This window comes from Neoarius graeffei, chromosome 9, assembly GCF_027579695.1.
Source record: "Neoarius graeffei isolate fNeoGra1 chromosome 9, fNeoGra1.pri, whole genome shotgun sequence".
In the NCBI taxonomy this organism is placed as follows: domain Eukaryota; kingdom Metazoa; phylum Chordata; class Actinopteri; order Siluriformes; family Ariidae; genus Neoarius; species Neoarius graeffei.
In genome coordinates, this window is record NC_083577.1 from 17,322,638 (window position 1) to 17,344,543 (window position 21,906).

At 41.1% G+C, this 21,906-nt stretch overlaps 1 protein-coding gene across 1 annotated transcript in view; it reads left to right on the plus strand.

Moving 5' to 3' along the window:
* LOC132892104 (interleukin-1 receptor type 2-like) overlaps positions 1–21,906 on the plus strand; it is a 62,185-nt gene that overhangs the window by 34,541 nt on the left and 5,738 nt on the right. Inside the window, exons 4-8 of the mRNA XM_060930505.1 lie at positions 1,718–1,889; positions 2,045–2,222; positions 7,225–7,293; positions 7,559–7,624; positions 9,734–9,869. Of these exons, the coding sequence (XP_060786488.1) occupies positions 1,718–1,889; positions 2,045–2,222; positions 7,225–7,293; positions 7,559–7,624; positions 9,734–9,869 (621 nt within the window). The remainder of the gene's footprint in view (positions 1–1,717; positions 1,890–2,044; positions 2,223–7,224; positions 7,294–7,558; positions 7,625–9,733; positions 9,870–21,906) is intronic.

The following is a 21,906-nucleotide window of genomic DNA, read 5'->3' on the forward strand; positions in this document are numbered from 1 at the left end:
ATATATATATATATATATATATATATATATATATATATATACTACAAGTTTGGGGTCACCCAGACAATTTTGTGCTTTCCATGAAAAGTCACACTTTTATTTACCACCATAAGTTGTAAAATGAATAGAAAATATAGTCAAGACATTTTTCTGGCCATTTTGAGCATTTAATCGACCCCACAAATGTGATGCTCCAGAAACTCAATCTGCTCAAAGGAAGGTCAGTTTTATAGCTTCTCTAAAGAGCTAAACTGTTTTCAGCTGTGCTAACATGATTGTACAAGGGTTTTCTAATCATCCATTAGCCTTCTGAGGCAATGAGCAAACACATTGTACCATTAGAACACTGGAGTGATAGCTGCTGGAAATGGGCCTCTATACACCTATGTAGATATTGCGCCAAAAACCAGACATTTGCAGCTAGAATAGTCATTTACCACATTAGCAATGTATAGAGTGTATTTCTGATTAGTTTAAAGTGATCTTCATTGAAAAGAACAGTGCTTTTCTTTCAAAAATAAGGAAATTTCAAAGTGACCCCAAACTTTTGAACGGTAGTGTGTGTGTATATATATGTGTGTGTGTGTGTGTGTGTGTGTGTGTGTGTGTGTGTGTTGTGGAACTTTTTCATAAGACAAGTTGCTTCTAATTATGATTGATATGATAAAACAGGAACGCCCACCTTCTCTGTTCTGAAGACTTTCCCCATGGTGAAATATTTACTGACTTTCAAAGTGCTGACACTGGAGACTCCTTCCTTTAATGTTAAACAAACATCTCCTTAGAGAAGACTATCAACTACATTAACAAAGACATTTTCTTTGTTAAATAGCAAGATTTTTTAAAATCAGTTCATTTCTGCATTTAAATTATGTGGAGCGTCCATGTATACAAGTCCATGTAAGTGCCTTGTTAACTAGTGTTGTAGTCAAGACCACCTAAACCAAGACCAAGTCATGACCAAGAACAAAGTGTATCAAGACCAAGCCTTTGAGGGGTTGACATCAAGTCAAGACCAAGGCAGGGCAAGACCGAATCAAGACTAGGACCAGACCAGTGTGTATGAAGGGGGGAGGGGTGACAGTCATTAACAGTAATGAACATTTGAAATTAGCAATGAGTCACATTATTGGTTGCATTTGAAGCAGGAAGTTTTACATCCAATCAGAGTAACAATGTTAGCAAATAAATCAGACAATGCACAGGCAATTTAGTGAAATTCCCTGAGTTGTGGTCTTGACTGGTTTTGAAAAAAAGTCCAAAGTCCTCTATGTCTGAAACCAAAACAAGATGGAGTAAAAATTTGGTCAGTTCCGAGAGTTTCAAAAAGTGATCTTGAGACCAGCCTCAAGTACTACAGTCCTACTTGTTACTAGAGAAACAATGACATATTAGAAGTGTATTAAGATAAAATTGTGATTTGCCAGCTAAACTGCAGAGACAGTTTCCTCTTTTAGAGAAAATTAATCAGCACCTCCTGACCAATCAGAATTGAGAATTAAACAGCACTGTATTATTTTCTTTAATGAATCCAGACCTATTGTGATTCTTCATAAAACATTGAGACATACTCATGTGTGTGTGTGTGCTTGTGTGTGTGAGAGAGAGAGAGAGAGAGAGAGAGAGAGAGAGAGAGATGTATAAGCTTCTATACATCAATAATTGTTAATAATGTCGTAGCTTCTTTTTCTCATGTATGTTTCTGTTGTCCATTTAGCAGCGACACATTCTGCCTTACTGGTAGCTTCACTGTGACCATCTATGAGAAAGGAAGAGAAGACATGGAGATGATGTCACATCCTGTTTCTACAAAGCCAGCTGAGGACCTGTCCATTGGATGTCCGCACATAAATCATTTCAACAGGCTGGAAAGTCCATGCTGGTTCAAGGTACGTTTTTTTGTCTCATATGACAGGAGGAGAAGAATGAAGGCCTGTTGAAGATGGACAGATTGATTGTCTAGACTAGGGTTGAACCACAATCCTGAAACTTCCTAAAAGTATGTCAGTGCTCAGTAACACACTGGTTATTGTGTTATGTCCAGGGTTTTCATGATGGTGTCCCGTTAATAAATGGGTCTCATTATGAAATTTTGCCAGGAGACAGTCTTATCATCAGAAACGTTTCCACAGAGGACGAGGGCCTGTACACCTGCTGGCTGATGGTGATTTTTGACAATGCACAATACAACGTTAGCAGGACCTGGAAACTACAAGTATTATGTAAGACAACAACCTCCAACATTACTTAGTCATGTACACAACTGTTACACTCATCCTCACCATAGCAATGTAATGGATAAGACTGGGTTAGCACTGTAGTGCTCACAACACAACAGGAGTCAAGAACTGTTTATAATCAAATAGAAATGAATGCACTTTTCATCATTCATCACACACACACACACACACACACACACACACACACTATATATATATATATATATATATATATATATATATATATATATATATATATATATACACACACACACACACAGTGGTAGTTGAAAGTTTGTGAACCCTTTATAATTTTCTATATTTCTGCATAAATGTACGAGTGTGTGTGTGTGTGTGTGTGTATATATATATATATATATATATATATATATATATATATATATATATATATATATATAAAATGCTAATTAATTTTGTTTTTGATGATTATGACTTCTGCATTCATGGGTCAGGATAAAAACTTTTCACATTTCCAACCATTCAAAGAAAAAAAAACTATTTAGAACTAGAAGGATACTCAATCAAGTACATGCAACCGCCAAGCCACATATTAGAATATCTACAATAAATAAATAAATAAATATCTCGAGATTTGCATTAAAATCTAATCAAATTTTTCCTTGGCCCATGCCCCACCTTTCCTCCAAATTTCATCAAAATCTGTTCACTACTTTTTGAGTTACGTTGGGAAAAGGCAAAAAAAAAATCCTGGATCTGCATATATCTCGATCCTCATATACCGGTCTATCCCGAATTACATCAAAATTAACGCAGTTGTTCCTTGGCCTATGGTTCACATTTCCTCCAAATCTCATCAAAATCTGTTCACTACTTTTTGAGTTACATTGGAAACAAGCAAACAAACGAACATGAAAACATAACCTCCTCCAGCCAGGCTGGCAGAGGTAAACATTTAATTTCATAATTTTTGCAGGCATCTTTTCTTTACAGCATTTCTTTGCATGTAAAGCAAAGCAAGACTTTTGCCCAGTGCTTCAGGTTACAATGAGTTACTGAGTAAAAGCAGTAGGGTTGATGATGCACAAAGGGAGTTGGTTATTAAGACACAACAATCAGTGCTGTGTGTAATGTGAGTTGGTAGTGTATAGTGTCTGAGAGTGGAATGAACTGAATGGAATATATATAGAAAGAGGAAACCTAGATGCCACATTGGGTGAAAAAGGAAAGTGTCAGCAGAGTTACAGAGGCAACTTTCTGGCATGTCATGCGAGACTCATTAAAATAAATAAAATAAATAATTATATAAATTTAAATTTTATATATATATATATATATATATATATATATATATATATATATATATATATATATATATAAATCTCCTTCTCACCCCCGGCGGGGGGGTGGTATCCATGTCATCCTCAAGCTCGGGTCCTCTACCAGAGGCCTGGGAGTTTGAGGGTTCTGCGCAGTATCTTCGATGTTCCTAGGACTGCGCTCTTCTGGACTGAGGCTTCAGATGTTGTTCCTGGGATTTGCTGGAGCCACTCTCCCAGTTTGGGGGTTACTGCCCCAAGTGCCCCCACTACCACAGGGACCACACAACCCTTGACCTTCCACATCCGTTCCAGCTGCTCTTTCAACCCTTGATACTTCTCAAGTTTCTCATGTTCCTTCTTCCTGATGTTGGCGTCAGCTGGGATCGCCACATCTATCACCACCACCCTCTTCTGCTCTTTGTCCACCACCACTATGTCCGGTTGGTTAGCCAGGATCTGTTTGTCAGTCTGGAAGCTGAAGTCCCACAGAATCTTGGCCCTGTTGTTCTCAGCCACCTTCTGTGGTATGGCCCATTGGGACTTGGGTATTTCTATTCCATACTGGTTGCAGATGTTCCTGTATACTATCCCAGCCACTTGGTTGTGCCTCTCCATGTACGCTGATCCAGCTAGCATCTTACACCCTGCTACTATGTGCTGGACTGTTTCAGGGGCTTCTTTGCACAGTCTGCATCTTGGGTCTGATCTACTCTGGTAGATCCTGGCCTCTATGGCTCTTGTGCTTATGGCCTGTTCTTGTGCTGCCATGATTAGTGCCTCTGTGCTGTCTGTCAGTCCTGCATTATCCAGCCACTGGTAGGATTTCTTGATATCAGCCACTTCCTCTATCTGACGGTGGTACATGCCATGTAGGGGTTTGTCTCTCCAGGTTGTCTGTTCCTCCTCCTCCGCACTCTCATCAGGGTTCTGCTGCCTGAGACATTCACTTAGCAGTTCATCCTTTGGGGCCATCTTTCTGATGTATTCTCGGATTTTCGATGTTTCATCCTGGACCGTGGTCTTGACGCTCACTAGCCCTCGGCCTCCCTCTTTCCGCTTAGTGTATAGTCTCAGGGTGCTGGACTTGGGGTGGAACCCTCCATGCATGGTGAGGAGCTTTCTAGTCTTGATATCTGTGGCTTCTATCTCCTCCTTTGGCCAGTTTATGATACCAGCGGGGTATCTGATGACTGGTAGTGCGTACATGTTGATGGCTCGGACCTTGTTTTTACCATTCAGCTGACTTTTCAGGACCTGCCTTACTCTCTGGAGGTATTTGGCTGTGGTTGACTTCCTTGTGGCCTCTTCATGGTTTCCATTAGCCTGTGGGATGCCAAGGTACTTGTAGCTGTCTTGGATATCACCTATGTTGCCCTCTGGTAGGTCAATCCCTTCAGTCCGGATCATCTTGCCTCTCTTTGAGACCATCCGGCCACACTTGTCCAATCCGAATGACATCCCTATGTCATCGCTGTAGATCCGGGTGGTGTGGATCAGCGAGTCTATTTCTCGCTCATTCCTTGCATACAGCTTGATGTCATCCATGTAGAGCAGGTGGCTGATTGTTGCCCCACTACGGAATCGGTACCCGTAGCCGCTCTTCATGATGATCTGACTGAGGGGGTTCAGGCCTATGCAGAACAGCAGTGGTGATAGCGCATCTCCTTGGTATATGCCGCACTTGATGTTGACTTGGGCAATGGGTTTTGAGTTGGCCTCTAGGGTTGTCTTCCACATTTCCATTGAGTTCTGTATGAAGGTCCTTAGGTTCCTGTTGATCTTATACAGTTCCAGACATTCCAGTATCCATGTGTGTGGCATTGAGTCGTAGGCTTTCTTGTAGTCAATCCAGGCAGTGCACAGGTTGGTCTGTCTCTTCTTACAGTCTCGGGCGACTGTTCTATCGGCCAGTAGCTGGTGCTTGGCTCCTCTGGTGTTACTGCCAATTCCTTTCTGTGCCTCGCTCATGTATTGAGCCACATGCTTACTCATTTTTGCCGCAATGATGCCTGACAGGGCCTTCCATGTTGTGCAGAGACAGGTAATTGGCCGGTAGTTGGATGGGATGGGTCCCTTCTGGGGGTCCTTCATGATTAGGACTGTCCTGCCTTGGGTTAGCCATTCTGGGTGGGTTCCATCCCTCAGCAGCTGGTTCATCTGTGCTGCTAGGCATTCATGGAGTGCAGTTAGCTTCTTCAGCCAGTACGTATGGATCATATCGGGGCCTGGTGCTGTCCAGCTCTTCATCTTTGACACTCTTTCTTGGACGTCTGCCATTGAGATGGTTACTGGTTCTTGTTCTGGGAGGTTGCTGTGGTCAGCTCTTAGGTCCACTAACCATTGGGCATTGGTGTTGTGTGATGCCTTTCTTTCCCATATGTCTTTCCAGTATTTTTCCACCTCAGCTCTTGGTGGGTCTGACTGGTTGTTGTTCCCCTGCCATTGAGAGTACACCTTGGCTGGTTCAGTGGAGAACAGCTTGTTTATTCTCCTGGCCTCTCCTTCCTTGGTGTATCTCCTCAACCGGGTGGCCAGAGCTGTTAGTCGCTGTTTGGCAGTTTCGAGTGCCTCTGGTATGGAGAGTGAGTTGTACTTCCTGGGCGCCCCTTTATTCACCATGTTCCCTTTCTGTAGTTCAGCTAGCTGGCTAACTTCTCTCCTTGCTGCCTTTATCTTGGCCTCTAATCGTCTCTTCCATGGTGGATACTGTTTGTTATGTCCCGAGCCCACCTTGTGTCCAAGCATCTCCATGATTACTGTTGCTGTACTGTGTATCAGCTTGTTGGTCTCAGTGATGATTCTTGTGGAGATTGTCTTCAGAGCAGCATTCACATCTACTAGTAGATCGTCTGAAGGTACTTGGCAACTCAGCTTCGGTATTCGTCGGGGGCTCCAGGTTTCCAGTTGGGTCACGATCTTCCTTCTCAGGTCAGCAGCTCTTGTGTTGAGGCTGTTAGCTGTTGGGGCTTGGTACCCAATCTCTGGTTGTGGGGATGATGACATCTCCCCGCTGACCTGTCTTCCTGGCTCCCCCTTGCCGTAGCATCGTTGTTGTATTTCATTAATCTCTAGTTGTGATAGCAGATTTCGATTATGGATGTTGGAACACTGGGCTAATAGCTGTTTCTTTGTTTCTTTATATATATATAAATTTCTAACAGTTAATGATATTTACAAAAGTTTTTGATAGTGAACCAAGTTCTTAGACCATTTATGTTTAGGGCATTTGGCAGATGTCGTTATCCAACTGAGCAGCTGAGGCTCAAGGCCCAGCAGCGGCAGCTTGGAGTGTTGGAATTTGAGCTCCCAACCTTCTTTGTGAAAAGTTTTTAATATTTTAAGAGCTTGGTAGCGGAAGTGATATTTGAAAGCTATTAGAAAAGAAGCAAAGCAAACTTTGGCCAATCAGTGTGAAGTGATGGCTATTCAACTGAACTTTTTTTTTTTTTGTTAGCAAAATGCTGATCTGGGTCCAAGCCCTTAACATGATAGTGAGTTAATCATTTGTAAAGTAGTAAACAGTTTCTAATAAAACAGAGACATGGAGACTCATAAAGTATGATCCTTATAGTTGTATAAGACTGTGATTTTAGTTAAGCAGTTATCTTGTGATGTTAATGGTGAGGAATAATTGTGGTTGTAATTGTTTTCTCTGTGCATTGAGTTTTTGTGTGTTTGTAATATTTCTGCACATTTTCCCTCAGCTCCAGTCACCAGCGTACCAGAGTCCCACACAGAACCCACCACCAAATCACGAGAAGCTACTCTGACATGTGAGTGATGTTAGACAGCTAATATGGTGTGTGTGTGTGTGTGTGTGTGTTCAGTGCATATAGTATGTTGACACATTACACTATGCTTAATGTACCCTACATGGAGATGCACCATTCTAAATAAATTATACAACCAAATTCACTTTTATAACAGCTTTTAGATCCTCTCGGTTACAATATAAGCTTCAATTCAAACTATTTTTCTGTTCTGTAAGATGAATAAAAGGCCACAATGTTGTGTAATGATGTGAATGTTTCCTTGCAGCTCCCAGCCTGCCGCCTCCTTACATAACCACTCCTGTAAACGGCTCTGTGATTGAAAGTCATCTTGGTGAGTTTCATCTCTTGAATTAATGACGAGATGGATAAAGTGGAAGATAAAACACTGTGATGTACACGTTACACAAACCATAAAGACCACTGTGACCCAGCACTGCTTTCATTTTATCATGTATTTCGATAAATGATTGTCCATGGTGCTATCACATAGTGAGTCCACACTGACCATCAGGCATCAAGCAGCAAAAACAATTAACACAGTGTTATAGGAGTGTACATGTGTTGGTGCCTGAATGAAGGAGTATGTATTGTGGGCAATATACAGCACCAGTCAAAAGTTTGGACATACCTCGTATTTGTTCATAGGTTTTTCTGTATTGTGACTATTTTCTACATTGTAGAACAATACTGAAGACATCAAAACTATGAAATAACATTTAGAACATGTATGGATATATGTGGTAAACAAAAAAAAGTAAAAACAAACAAACAAACAAACAAGTTTCATATTTTAGATTCTTCAAAGTGTCCACCGTTTACCTTGATGACGCTTTACACACTATGAGGATTATCTTAACCAGCTTCATGAGGGGGCGGCACGGTGGTGTTGTGGTTAGCTCACAGCAAGAAGGTCTGGGTTCGAGCCCCGTGGCCGACGAGGGCCTTTCTGTGTGGAGTTTGCATGTTCTCCCCGTGTCTGCGTGGGTTTCCTCCGGGTGCTCCGGTTTCCCCCACAGTCCAAAGACATGCAGGTTAGGTTAACTGGTGACTCTAAATTGACCATAGGTGTGAATGTGAGTGTGAATGGTTGTCTGTGTCTATGTGTCAGCCCTGTGATGACCTGGCGACTTGCCCAGGGTGTACCCCGCCTTTCGCCCATAGTCAGCTGGGATAGGCTCCAGCTTGCCTGCGACCCTGTAGAACAGGATAAAGCGGCTAGAGATAATGAGATGAGATGAGATGAAAAATAGTAAATATTTGTATTATTTAGCCCAATTTTTATTTATTTATATAGCCCAATTACACAACTGTAGCAATCCATATTATGTCAAGAACCGAACAACTAAGTAAAGAAAAATGACATCCAGCATTACTTTAGGAAACAAAATGATTTGATTAATAAAAAAAGAAAAACATTGAATTACAAAGTTTTTTTTTATTTTAATAAAGAACCTTCTGAAAGGAGTTGAGGATACTCTGGATTCCTGGGAGGGGCATCAGTCCTGACCAGGATAGAGCCATGATTGATTAATTAATTAATTAATTTGATTTTGAAAAGAAATGGTGTGTGAACAATATATTCAGATACATTTTAATACAAATATTTCTCAAAACATTTTCTTGCAACCTTTAAATAAGGAATAAAACACTCGGGGGTATGCTGTTATAGGAAAACAATTGACAGTGTTGTCCTGATGTGAAGTGGAGTAAGAGTTACATTATAAATTTCATTCTTCTCCTGATTTGATTAGATTAGATTAGATAAAACTTTATTGATGTCCTGCAATGATTTATTCCTCTTACACCACAGCAAGTGTTTTTCTTTCTTAAATAATGACACATTTTGCTTTTTTTTATTTACCACATTTAATGTAGTGATTGTCAACAAAACAAATTAGATCCTGTTATAACTCACAGCATGTTACAGCAGCTGTAAAGTCATTTGTTCAACAGTTTTCTTCTTTTACTTTACATGCAGCTTCTTATGTTAGTGAGAAACCACAGAACTTTCTTTCTGAGCCTTCTGAAGACTTTTCCATGGCAAAAAATACTTAGCTATAGCTTTACCTCTAACCAAGAGAAAGCCCTGACACTGGCGACTCCTTCGACAAATGCTAAATAAATGTCCGGGGAGCAGAAGGAAGAGGTGTGGGGGCGGGGCGAGGGGTGTGTGAGTGACACAGACATGATGGTGCCCTGAGACTTAGAGGTTTAGAACATTAATGAACACCTTGTGACCAGTCAGAATTGACAATTCAACAGCACTGTGGTATGAATGTAAAATAAAAGTAATAAATGTTGCTTTGTGTTTTGATAAAAGACTCAAAAGCAGCTCTAAGTTGTTGATCTGACCATAATAGTTTGTGTAAAATGGTTGTAAAAGAGAAGAAAGATTTAGATGTGCATTTGTCTGAGTGTGTTTGATGTGTCTTGTGTTCAGGCTCCAGTTTGGTAATTCAGTGTAAGGCGTTTGTAGGTGAACAGTCACCCGACATCACTGGGCTCACCTGGTTGGTGAACAGCCAGTTGGTGGACAGCTCTTACCTGCGTGATCGGGCGTTTCAGGAAGCCAGAAGGTGAGATATCAAAACTGTTTTTATTCACTTTTGCAGCCCTGAGAGATGAACAGAAAGAGACCTGTGCACCAAAAAATAAATACAAATTAAAAAATAAAAAACAAACAAACAAACCCACTCTAAACCTTTTTTCATCTTCATTAGTCTCCATCACATATTTGTAAATAAACCAAAATCTTAATTTTCTCAAATAGTGCAGTCACTTTCAGCTGTACTCTAAAATGTGAATCATTTATGTCAGAATAAACAAATATCCCCACTGCCTTTAAATGTAGTTTATTAAAACTGTAAAAAAAAAAAAAAACCCTAAGCTAAAACGATGATCTCGATGCAGTTGAGTCTGCAAACCTTTCCTTTGAAAAACAAGATGTTTACTCGGGCATATTTTACAAATGTTAAAAAGTGTATGATTTAACAATTATTTGCCAAAGGTGAAGTGAATATCAGTGATTAATGCCTAAGACAAAGTTGAGGTTATTATTCACCAATATTCACTGAGCCTGAGGAGGATAATTGTTTTTGTATAAATGCACAGGTGATTATTTAAAGACACACACACACACACACACACACACACACACACACACACACACACACACACATATATTTTATTTTCAAACTTCAAAAGTGGCATGCAAATGTAATAACGGCGCGGTGCAGGCTTGTGTCACTTATCTACACCAAGTCGCATAAAATACTTTGTTTTGAAATCGACAAAATAAATCACAATTCCACCCTACCTTTGAATAGTTTTAGTCCAAAGTTCACAGCATCTTTAGTACTTTTAGGAACAGCATTTTCTTTCATTATTTGTAATTCTTCCTCACTTACGGTAATGAAGCGCTTGGCTGCCATTTTACTGAGTCACTCGAGGTGATTATGGAGAAATAGTCTGGATCTCTAGACCAATCAGCACGCACAATTTCCTATAATCACCTGCATATTTATGTTAAAAGATATTAATAGGGAGCACTAATCACTTTGCTGCCAAAACCGGGCAAACCGAATAACAAATGTGAAAACTTTAGGCCAATCAGTCTTTTAAATGTGGATTTAAAAATTTTGAGTAAAATAATAGCCAGGAGACTTGAGAAAATAATTCTGGATATTATTGACAAAAATCAAAATGGCTTTGTACAAGGTAGGCAAGGCTTTCATAATGTTAGGAGAATTCTAAATATAATATTCGAGGAAAAAGGAGCAGCAGATACAGCATTACTGTCAATAGACACTGAAAAAGCTTTTGAGAGAGTGGAATGGCTCTATTTATTTGAAATCCTCACACGTTTTGGCTTTGGAGAAAACTTTAATAAATGGATAAAACTACTTTATACAGAACCATATGCTGAAATAATGACTAATCGTAATATATCCAAGGTCATTAAGATACAAAGAGGATGGAGACAAGGAGATCCCCATCCCCTCTACTGTTCATTATGGCTATAGAACCACTGGCAATAGCAGTAAGAACACACCAAAACATAACAGGCATATAAATTGGACAGAGGGAACACTGTCTGGCTCTGTTTGCAGATGACGTAATAATATTTCTTATAAAGATGGAAAAATCAATTCCTGAACTACTAGAACTCATTAATGTATTTGGAAAAATCTCAGGATATAAATTAAACAAATCAAAATCATCAATAATGTTCTTAAATCAATTAGAAAGTACAACCCCGATTCCAAAAAAGTTGGGACAAAGTACAAATTGTAAATAAAAACGGAATGCAATGATGTGGAAGTTTCAAAATTCCATATTTTATTCAGAATAGAACATAGATGACATATCAAATGTTTAAACTGAGAAAATGTATCATTTAAAGAGAAAAATTAGGTGATTTTAAATTTCATGACAACAACACATCTCAAAAAAGTTGGGACACGGCCATGTTTACCACTGTGAGACATCCCCTTTTCTCTTTACAACAGTCTGTAAATGTCTGGGGACTGAGGAGACAAGTTGCTCATATTTAGGGATAGGAATGTTAACCCATTCTTGTCTAATGTAGGATTCTAGTTGCTCAACTGTCTTAGGTCTTTTTTGTCGTATCTTCCATTTTATGATGCGCCAAATGTTTTCTATGGGTGAAAGATCTGGACTGCAGGCTGACCAGTTCAGTACCCGGACCCTTCTTCTATGCAGCCATGATGCTGTAATAGATGCAGTATGTGGTTTGGCATTGTCATGTTGGAAAATGCAAGGTCTTCCCTGAAATAGACATCGTCTGGATGGGAGCATATGTTGCTCTAGAACCTGGATATACCTTTCAGCATTGATGGTGTCTTTTCAGATGTGTAAGCTGCCCATGCCACATGCACTAATGCAACCCTATACCATCAGAGATGCAGGCTTCTGAACTGAGCACTGATAACAACTTAGGTCGTTCTTCTCCTCTTTAGTCTGAATGACACGGCGTCCCTGATTTCCATAAAGAACTTCAAATTTTGATTCGTCTGACCACAGAACAGTTTTCCACTTTGCCACAGTCCATTTTAAATGAGCCTTGGTCCAGAGAAGACGTCTGTGCTTCTGGATCATGTTTAGATATGGCTTCTTCTTTGAACTATAGAGTTTTAGCTGGCAATGGCGGATGGCACGGTTAATTGTGTTCACAGATAATGTTCTCTGGAAATATTCCTGAGCCCATTTTGTGATTTCCAATACAGAAGCATGCCTGTATGTGTTGCAGTGCCGTCTAAGGCCCCGAAGATCATGGGCACCCAGTATGGTTTTCCAGCCTTGACCCTTACGCACAGAGATTCTTCCAGATTCTCTGAATCTTTTGATGATATTATGCATTGTAGATGATGATATGTTCAAACTCTTTGCAATTTTACACTGTCAAACTCCTTTCTGATATTGCTCCACTATTTGTTGGCGCAGAATTAGGGGGATTGGTGATCCTCTTCCTGTCTTTACTTCTGAGAGCCGCTGCCACTCCAAGATGCTCTTTTTATACTCAGTCATGCTAATGACCTATTGCCAGTTGACCTAATGAGTTGCAATTTGGTCCTCCAGCTGTTCCTTTTTTGTACCTTTAACTTTTCCAGCTTTTTATTGCCCCTGTCCCAACTTTTTTGAGATGTGTTGCTGTCATGAAATTTCAAATGAGCCAATATTTGCCATGAAATTTCAAAATGTCTCACTTTCGACATTTGATATGTTGTCTATGTTCTATTGTGAATACAATGTCAGTTTTTGAGATTTGTAAATTATTGCATTCTGTTTTTATTCACAATTTGTATTTTGTCCCAACTTTTTTGGAATCAGGGTTGTAAAAGTCCTCCTAAAATAGCCACTCAGTTTAAAATTGTGGATTGCTTTACATATCTAGGCATTCAAATTGTCCCACAACTTAAATATATTGTAGCTAGTAACTATGAACCATTAATGCAAGAAATCTCAAAGTTACTGGACAGGTGGACACCCATACCAATGTCACTAATAGGAAAAATAAACGTCCTTAAAATGAATATACTGCCTAAACTACTGTATTTGTTTCAAAATCTTCCACTTCCTCCTCCAAGTAACCTGTTCACTCAACTTAAAAGATTGTTTGTTAGATTTTTGTGGAATAACAGACGTCCCTGGACATGACTGTCACTATTGTACTTACCATATGACAGAGGGGGACTCAAATGTCCCAGCCCACTCTGGTACTATTGGGCAGCACAATTAAGAACACTGTTGTTTTACTATACAGAGAGAGATGCCTCTCTCTGGAAAGAAATGGAGGAACTCCAGCTAAGTCTACCCCTCCCAATATACAGGTAGTCGTCAACTTACGACTGCGTTTGTTTACGACTGACCAGTCATAAACCGATCTGGTCGTAAGTCGGCCTATGTTAGGCCTATGTTAAATGAACGTAAGTATATTGTGATGTGTAATGATATTGTAATCATCTTAAAGTCTTGTTTTATCAACATTTTCTTATTTCATTACCTTGGCTCATTATTTGGTTTAAGTCAAACACTGCATACTACACTGCGTACAGTTTAATATGTGCAAAACAAAAAATACGAAATACAGGTGTGAAAAATAGAAAACATTTTAGTTTGAAACATACCAAAATACAAATGTAAAACATAGCAAAATACAAAATTTAGTGACTGCTGGCATGACTGGTGCTTGGCTGTGGGTCGTCTACGTCATCATCAGCTGTTGCAGCGCTCGGGCTGACGGGAGGATTTGCTCATTTCATAAACCAGGAGCTGGGGTGGAAACTGTATGACGGAGTGCGCGAGGGAGTGCGAGAGAGACTGCGCATGTGCCTGGAGCTGGGGCGGAAACTGTATGACGGAGTGCGCAAGGGAGCGTGAGAGAGACTGAGCATGTGCCTGGAGCTGGGGTGGAAACTGTATGACGGAGTGCGCAAGGGAGTGCGAGAGAGACTGCGCATGTGCCTGGAGCTGGGGCGGAAACTGTTGTACGCGGCGAGAGGCGCTGCTGGGAGCTGGGGCGGAAACTGTCGTACGCTCAGCTAGCTCAGCTGGGAAACACTTGCCAGTCATAACCAGACGGTCGTAAAGTCGATCGGTCGTAAGTCGCATAGGTCGTAAGTCGACGACTACCTGTATCTGTACTCAGCAAGCACTAAAATCCTTAAAAATAATACAAAAAATCCTATCATGAAAAATATGATTGTAGTGTGGCATCAAGTTAAAAAATATCTGAGAGAAATGTCCTCTCTCTGTCTTCAGCCCAATATGGGGAAACAACTCCCTCCAGGTAAAACAGACGGGGGATTTAATTCTTGGGCCACTAAGGGGCTGGGAAAAATAGGAGATCTTTACAACTCGCAAAATGTGCTAAAGACATTTGAAGAAATAGTCGATAAATTTAACATACCCCGCAATCATTTTTTTAAAAATACCTACAGTTGAGAAATTTCATCAGAACACATCAAAATCAAACATTATGTATCCCCGAAATGTCTAACATAGAAAAATTAATGAATACAAATTGTTTAGAGAGAGGTTTCATTTCCAAAATGTATAAATGCCTGATAGACGGAAGTACAGAAATATCTGCACGATGGCTGGAGGCATGGAGAGAGGATCTACAGGACGACATACCAATAGGAAAATGGGAAGAGGCATGTTCTAAACCACAATCGAAAACTACTAACACCCGCCTGAAATTACTGCAATACAATTGGTTGATGCAAATGTATATCACCCCAGAAAAACTTAACAGATATAATAGCGCTATACCTGATATTTGTATTAAATGTGAGAAGGAAAAAGGTACATTTTGCCATTGTATTTGGCAACGTATAGAAATACAAACATTCTGGAAAGAAATAAAACAATGTATTCAAAATATTTTGCAGATTCAAATACCCTTAATCCCACAGTTGTTTATATTAGGTTTATATCCAGATAATTTGAAGATTAAAAAATATCAACGAATGTTTGTAGACTTAAGTGTGTTAATGGCAAAGAGATTAATAGCCCTCTCATGGAAAAACACTAGAAATCCAAGTGTAGGCAAGTGGTTGTCTGAACTATCTACAACTCTCCCCTTAGAGAAAATTACATATACAATAAAACATCAACAACATAATTTTCACCAGATCTGGGACCCCTTCATTTGCTATGTATCGAGAACAGATTTATCACGTGTAATGGAAGAGCCTGGAGACGTGTAAACAGTGGTCCTCTGCGGTACCTGATATGGCAGAATTACGTTTTTCTTTTTCCCTATTCAGTGAACTGAAATGGACAAACTTACTAACCTGATTCCCAACCAAGAACTGGAATAATTTGGAGAGCGGGTGATGGGGGTGGTGGTGGTGTGTGTGTGTGTGTGTGTGTGTGGGGGGGGGGGGGGTATGTTCGTTCAAGACATGTAACTGTATTTCTTTGTATTTTCCTGTTCCTGTTGTCTTGTTATAAAAGCAATAAAAAAGAATGTTGGTAAAAAAAATATTCATAGTGAAACAACTGGAATAATTTTGAAGGTAAAACCAATCCAAACCACTTTAAGGACTTTTTAAGGTCTCTGGGTTTTTTTTTGGTCTTTGGTGTTCATTGTAATGGTTTGCATGATCAATTTCTGTTTTAAGTCTCTTGACATATGTCAAAATAAATAAATAAATACACACACACACTGTATATACTGTGTGTGTATATATATATATATATATATATCTCATCTCATCTCATTATCTCTAGCCGCTTTATCCTTCTACAGGGTCGCAGGCAAGCTGGAGCCTATCCCAGCTGACTACGGGCGAAAGGCGGGGTACACCCTGGACAAGTCGCCAGGTCATCACAGGGCTGACACATAGACACAGACAACCATTCACACTCACATTCACACCTACGGTCAATTTAGAGTCACCAGTTAACCTAACCTGCATGTCTTTGGACTGTGGGGGAAACCGGAGCACCCAGAGGAAACCCATGCAGACACGGGGAGAACATGCAAACTCCACACAGAAAGGCCCTCGCCGGCCCCGGGGCTCGAACCCAGGACCTTCTTGCTGTGAGGCGACAGCGCTAACCACTACACCACCGTGCCGCCCCTATATATATATATATATATATATATATATATATATATACACACACACCCTATATGGCCAAAAGTATGTGGACACCTGACATCCCACCCATATGGTTCTTCCCTGAACTGCCACAAAGTTCAAAGAACACAATTATACATAGAATGTGTTTGTATGCCGTAGCATTAGTTTCCCTTCACTGGAACTACAAACATGTTCCAGCATGACCGTGTCCCTGTGATTCACAGAGAGCACAGTCAGTTTTACTCGCTTGGTTCTATTTCTCTTGACTCACACTTCGACTCTTAATTGCTTGCAGCAAAAGTTGAGAGTTCGCGTCTCTTTGAAATTTAAATACAATTTAACAAATTAAACATGTAAATTAGAGCAGATCAGAAATCAGAAATACTTTTATTGCCAGGTATGTGGACACACACGAGGAATTTGACTCCGGTATCACTTAGCTCTCATAGTACAAAACAGATAAAAAGCGTATACACAAAAGCAAACAAACAAAAAAAAAAATGGTGCAATAGGTGCATAGTGCAAAGTAATCCAGGTAAGTTAAGTATGAAATAGATAAATAAATATTAAGTATTGTGGGTGCAATCAGTTAATTATTGAAATTAAGTGATCAATCTCATTAAATCAGTCTCAATAAATTTGAAGGTTAATAATTAAAATGAATCAATCCCATTGAATCGTTTACTTTGACTCATTTGAATTGAATCATACCATAGAATCAGTCTCATTTGAAGTGAATCATTCAGTGAATCATTCAGTGAATCGTTCAATGAATCATTTAGTGAATCATTTAGTGAATCGTTCAATGAATCATTTAGTGAATCATACCATTAATCCTGGATAAATTACCAAACAGCTAAATTATGGTATATTTCCAAATTATTACAATCACTTACCGTATTACATAACTTATATGCACCTTTTTGAATTCTCTGAGAGATTGGGGACTTCAGATATTGTTCACCAACAAGATGAATACACACAGCTTTGATAATAAATGGATTTATTATAACAAAGATAAAAATGGATAATCAATATATACATATATGGTATGGTGTGTGTGTGTGTGTGTGTGTGTGTGTGTATGGCCTAGCTTGTTGCTAGCTAAAACAAAGGAATGTTATCTAAATAGAACAAAGGATTAGCTCTGTTGCTAATGTGTGCTTGTGTGTGTGTGTGGGAAGGACTTGACCATGTGTTTAGCTAACTACACGTGGTGGAGGCCTAGATTAGCCTTGTGTTGCTAGTGTGTGTTTGTGAAATGCCCTATGGCCTAGCTAAAGTGTGTTTGTTAGGCCTGGTGAGGCCTACTGAGCACATGGTAGGCCTTGATTAGCTTTGTGTTGCTAAGCAGACAAAGGGAAGCTGTAGCTAACCCACTAGCTCATAACCATACTGAATCCACTGAAATCTTGATGAGATCAAGATGTATAATAATGAAATTAAAATGTTAGTAAGAATAAGAGAGAGAGAAGCATGCACAGCCTGTCTATTAAAAACAAATTGAGATTAAAACAAAAACAGAACAATTCAACACGCTGCGTGTTTAACAGTGTAACAGATAAACCTGGGTTTAAATTCACACTATTTCATCTCATCTCATCTTCTCTAGCCGCTTTATCCTTCTACAGGGTCGCAGGCAAGCTGGAGCCTATCCCAGCTGACTACGGGCGAAAGGCGGGGTACACCCTGGACAAGTCGCCAGGTCATCACAGGGCTGACACATAGACACAGACAACCATTCACACTCACATTCACACCTACAGTCAATTTAGAGTCACCAGTTAACCTAACCTGCATGTCTTTGGACTGTGGGGGAAACCGGAGCACCCGGAGGAAACCCACGCGGACACAGGGAGAACATGCAAACTCCGCACAGAAAGGCCCTCGCCGGCCCTGGGGCTCGAACCCAGGACCTCCTTGCTGTGAGGCGACAGCGCTAATCACTACACCACCATGCCGCCCCCACACTATTTCAATAAAAGCAAATTCCTAAGACTATCTTAATTATGCCCAAATGCCAAAATCTTACTTAATCCTGCCTTTAGCAAGATATGAAGAAATATTCGCCGTTGTAGTTTTGGGCCTCGCCGTTGGAGCACGTGAGCCGCTCGTGATGGAGGCGTAGAGAACTTTAGCTGTAGCTAACCCACTAGCTCATAACCATACTGAATCCACTGAAATCTTGATGAGATCAAGATGTATAATAATGAAATTAAAATGTTAGTAAGAATAAGAGAGAGAGAAGCATGCACAGCCTGTCTATTAAAAACAAATTGAGATTAAAACAAAAACAGAACAATTCAACACGCTGCGTGTTTAACAGTGTAACAGATAAACCTGGGTTTAAATTCACACTATTTCATCTCATCTCATCTTCTCTAGCCGCTTTATCCTTCTACAGGGTCGCAGGCAAGCTGGAGCCTATCCCAGCTGACTACGGGCGAAAGGCGGGGTACACCCTGGACAAGTCGCCAGGTCATCACAGGGCTGACACATAGACACAGACAACCATTCACACTCACATTCACACCTACAGTCAATTTAGAGTCACCAGTTAACCTAACCTGCATGTCTTTGGACTGTGGGGGAAACCGGAGCACCCGGAGGAAACCCACGCGGACACGGGGAGAACATGCAAACTCCGCACAGAAAGGCCCTCGCCGGCCCTGGGGCTCGAACCCAGGACCTCCTTGCTGTGAGGTGACAGCGCTAACCACTACACCACCATGCCGCCCCCACACTATTTCAATAAAAGCAAATTCCTAAGACTATCTTAATTATGCCCAAATGCCAAAATCTTACTTAATCCTGCCTTTAGCAAGATATGAAGAAATATTCGCCGTTGTAGTTTTGGGCCTCGCCGTTGGAGCACGTGAGCCGCTCGTGATGGAGGCGTAGAGAACTTTCTGGTCCAGCGGAGCACTTGGGTGGTTCCCGTGGAAAGCAGAGGATTCTTGGTCCGAACTTCAGCGTTCGTGAGGAAAAGTCTCTGATCAGAATAAGATGCACAGCGCTTTTGAGTTAAAAAGGATTCAATCGCTTCTTAACTTTTAACTGCCTGGGCTGCAGTCGTGACGTCACTTCTAATACGAATAAACCAGTTGTAACTCAGGTTGAGTTTAAAGATCGCGCTATTCTGGACTTTTACCTTGGCCAGTGGTTAAGCACAGAACGCGCTGGATGGTGAATCTTGCAAGAAGGAAGTGTTTTGGGGTTTGAGAGCATCTCTTTTGTGCGTCTAGATTCCTCGGAATCTGGACACGAGAGACAAAGAGCAGAGCTTCCGCCTGGACTTATGCGCGCATGGCGGACTGACATAGATGATCCCGCCCACACGTGACGTAGGTCACGCGGAAGAGGACTGGGCGTTGTAGTTCTTAGACACAGAATGACGGCATGATACCTACAGTATACAGTGTGCATAGAATGACGGTATGAGTGTGCAGATATTTTACAAGTGATATTACTGATATATGAATCTGGATTTTAGCTGTTCATCACAGAAAGGATTTTCCCTTTTGGTGCAATATGGTGCATAGTGCAAAGATGAAATAGTAAATATAAATATAATACAAGTAACAGTGAGCACAGAATGACAGAATGAGTGTGCAGATATTTTGCAACTGATATTACTGATATATGAATCTGGATTTTAGCTGTTCATCACAGAGACAGCCTGAGGGAAGAAACTATTCTTGTGTCTGGTTGTTTTTGCATACAGTGATCTATATCACCTCCCTGAGGGGAGAAGTTTAAACAGTTTGTGACCAGGGTGTGATGGGTCCGCAGAGATGTTACCTGCCCGCTTCCTGACTCTGGACAAGTATAGGTCTTGGATGGAGGGCAGGTTGACACCAATAATTTTCTCTGCAGACCTTATTGTCCGTTGCAGTCTGTTCTTCTCCTGTTTGGTGACTGATCCAAACCAAACAGTGATGGAAGAGCAAAGAACAGACTGAATGATGGCAGAGTAGAATTATGTCAGCAGCTCCTTAGGCAGGTTGAGCTTCCTGAGCTGGCGCAGAAAGTACAACCTCTTCTGAGCCTTTTTGATGATAGTGGCTGTGTAGGTCTCCCACTTCAAGTCCCGGAAGATTGTGGAACCCAGAAACCTGAAGCTTTCAACAGCAGTCACAGTGTTGTTGGTGATGGTGATGGGCAGCAGAGTAGGGGGGGGGGGGGGGGGGGGGGGGCTCCTCCTAAAGTCCACTGTCATCTCCACAGTTTTGAGCGTGTTCAGCTCCAGATTGTTCTGACCGCACCAACAGACCAGCCGTTCAACCTCCCATCTGTATGCAGACTCATCACCATCTCGGATGAGGCCGATGACCGTTGTATCGTCCGCAAATTTCAGGAGTTTAACAGACGAGTCTCTTGAGGTGCAGTCGTTGGCATAAAGGGAGGAGAAGAGCAGTGGGGAGAGCACACACCCTTGGGGGGTGCCAGTGCTGATAGTCCGAGTGCTGGATATGATGCTCCCCATCCTCACCTGCTGCTTCCTGTCAGTCAGGAAGTTTGTAATCCACTGACAGGTGGAGGAGGGCACAGTGAGCTGGGTGAGCTTGGTGTGGAGGATGTCTGGAACAATGGTGTTGAATGCCAAACTGAAGTCCACGAACAGGATCCTGGTGTACGTCCCTGCAATGTCAAGGTGTTGCAGGATGTACCGGTAGTGTAGACCCATATTTATAGCATCATCCACTGACCTGTTTGCCTGGTAGGCAAACTGCAGGGGGTCCAGCAGGGGGTCTGTGATGTCCTTCAGGTATGACAACTCAAGTCTCTCGAAGGACTTCATGACTACAGATGTGAGGGCAACAGGCCTGTAGTCACTCAGTCCTGTGATATTGGTTTTCTTATCACAATGATGGGCGACACAGTGGTGTAGTAGTTAGCACTGTCGCCTCACAGCAAGAAGGTTCTAGGTTCAAGCCCAGTGGCCGATGGGGGCCTTTCTGTGTGGAGTTTGCATGTTCTCCCTGTGTCTGTGTGGGCTTCGTCCAGGTGCTCCAGTTTCCCCCACAGTCCAAAGACATGCAGGTAAGGCTAATCGGTGGCTCTAAATTGACTATAGGTGTGAATGTGTGTGTGAATGGCTGTTTGTCTCTGTCAGCCCTGTGATGATTTGGCAACTTGTCCAGGGTGTACCCCGCCTCTCACCCATAGTCAGCTGGGATAGGCTCCAGCTTGCCCGTGACCCTGCACAGGATAAACAGTTATGGATAATGGATGGATGGAAATTAGGGCAGATCAGTGGGGACATAAACTTTTGATCTTGCAAATAGGAATGGCTAATATGTATGCAATACAAAAAAAAAAAAACAACCAAACATGAAAAAACACTTGACTAAATATGAAGTCTTCATTCAGAAACTCAGAAATGGGGTGAACATGTAAAATGTATGCACTTAACTCTGTCTTTATTTTAAAACTAGAACCGGGGGAAAAAAATTAGAGTGATGGAGTAGTGTAAGGTGGGGTTTACATTAGACCGTAT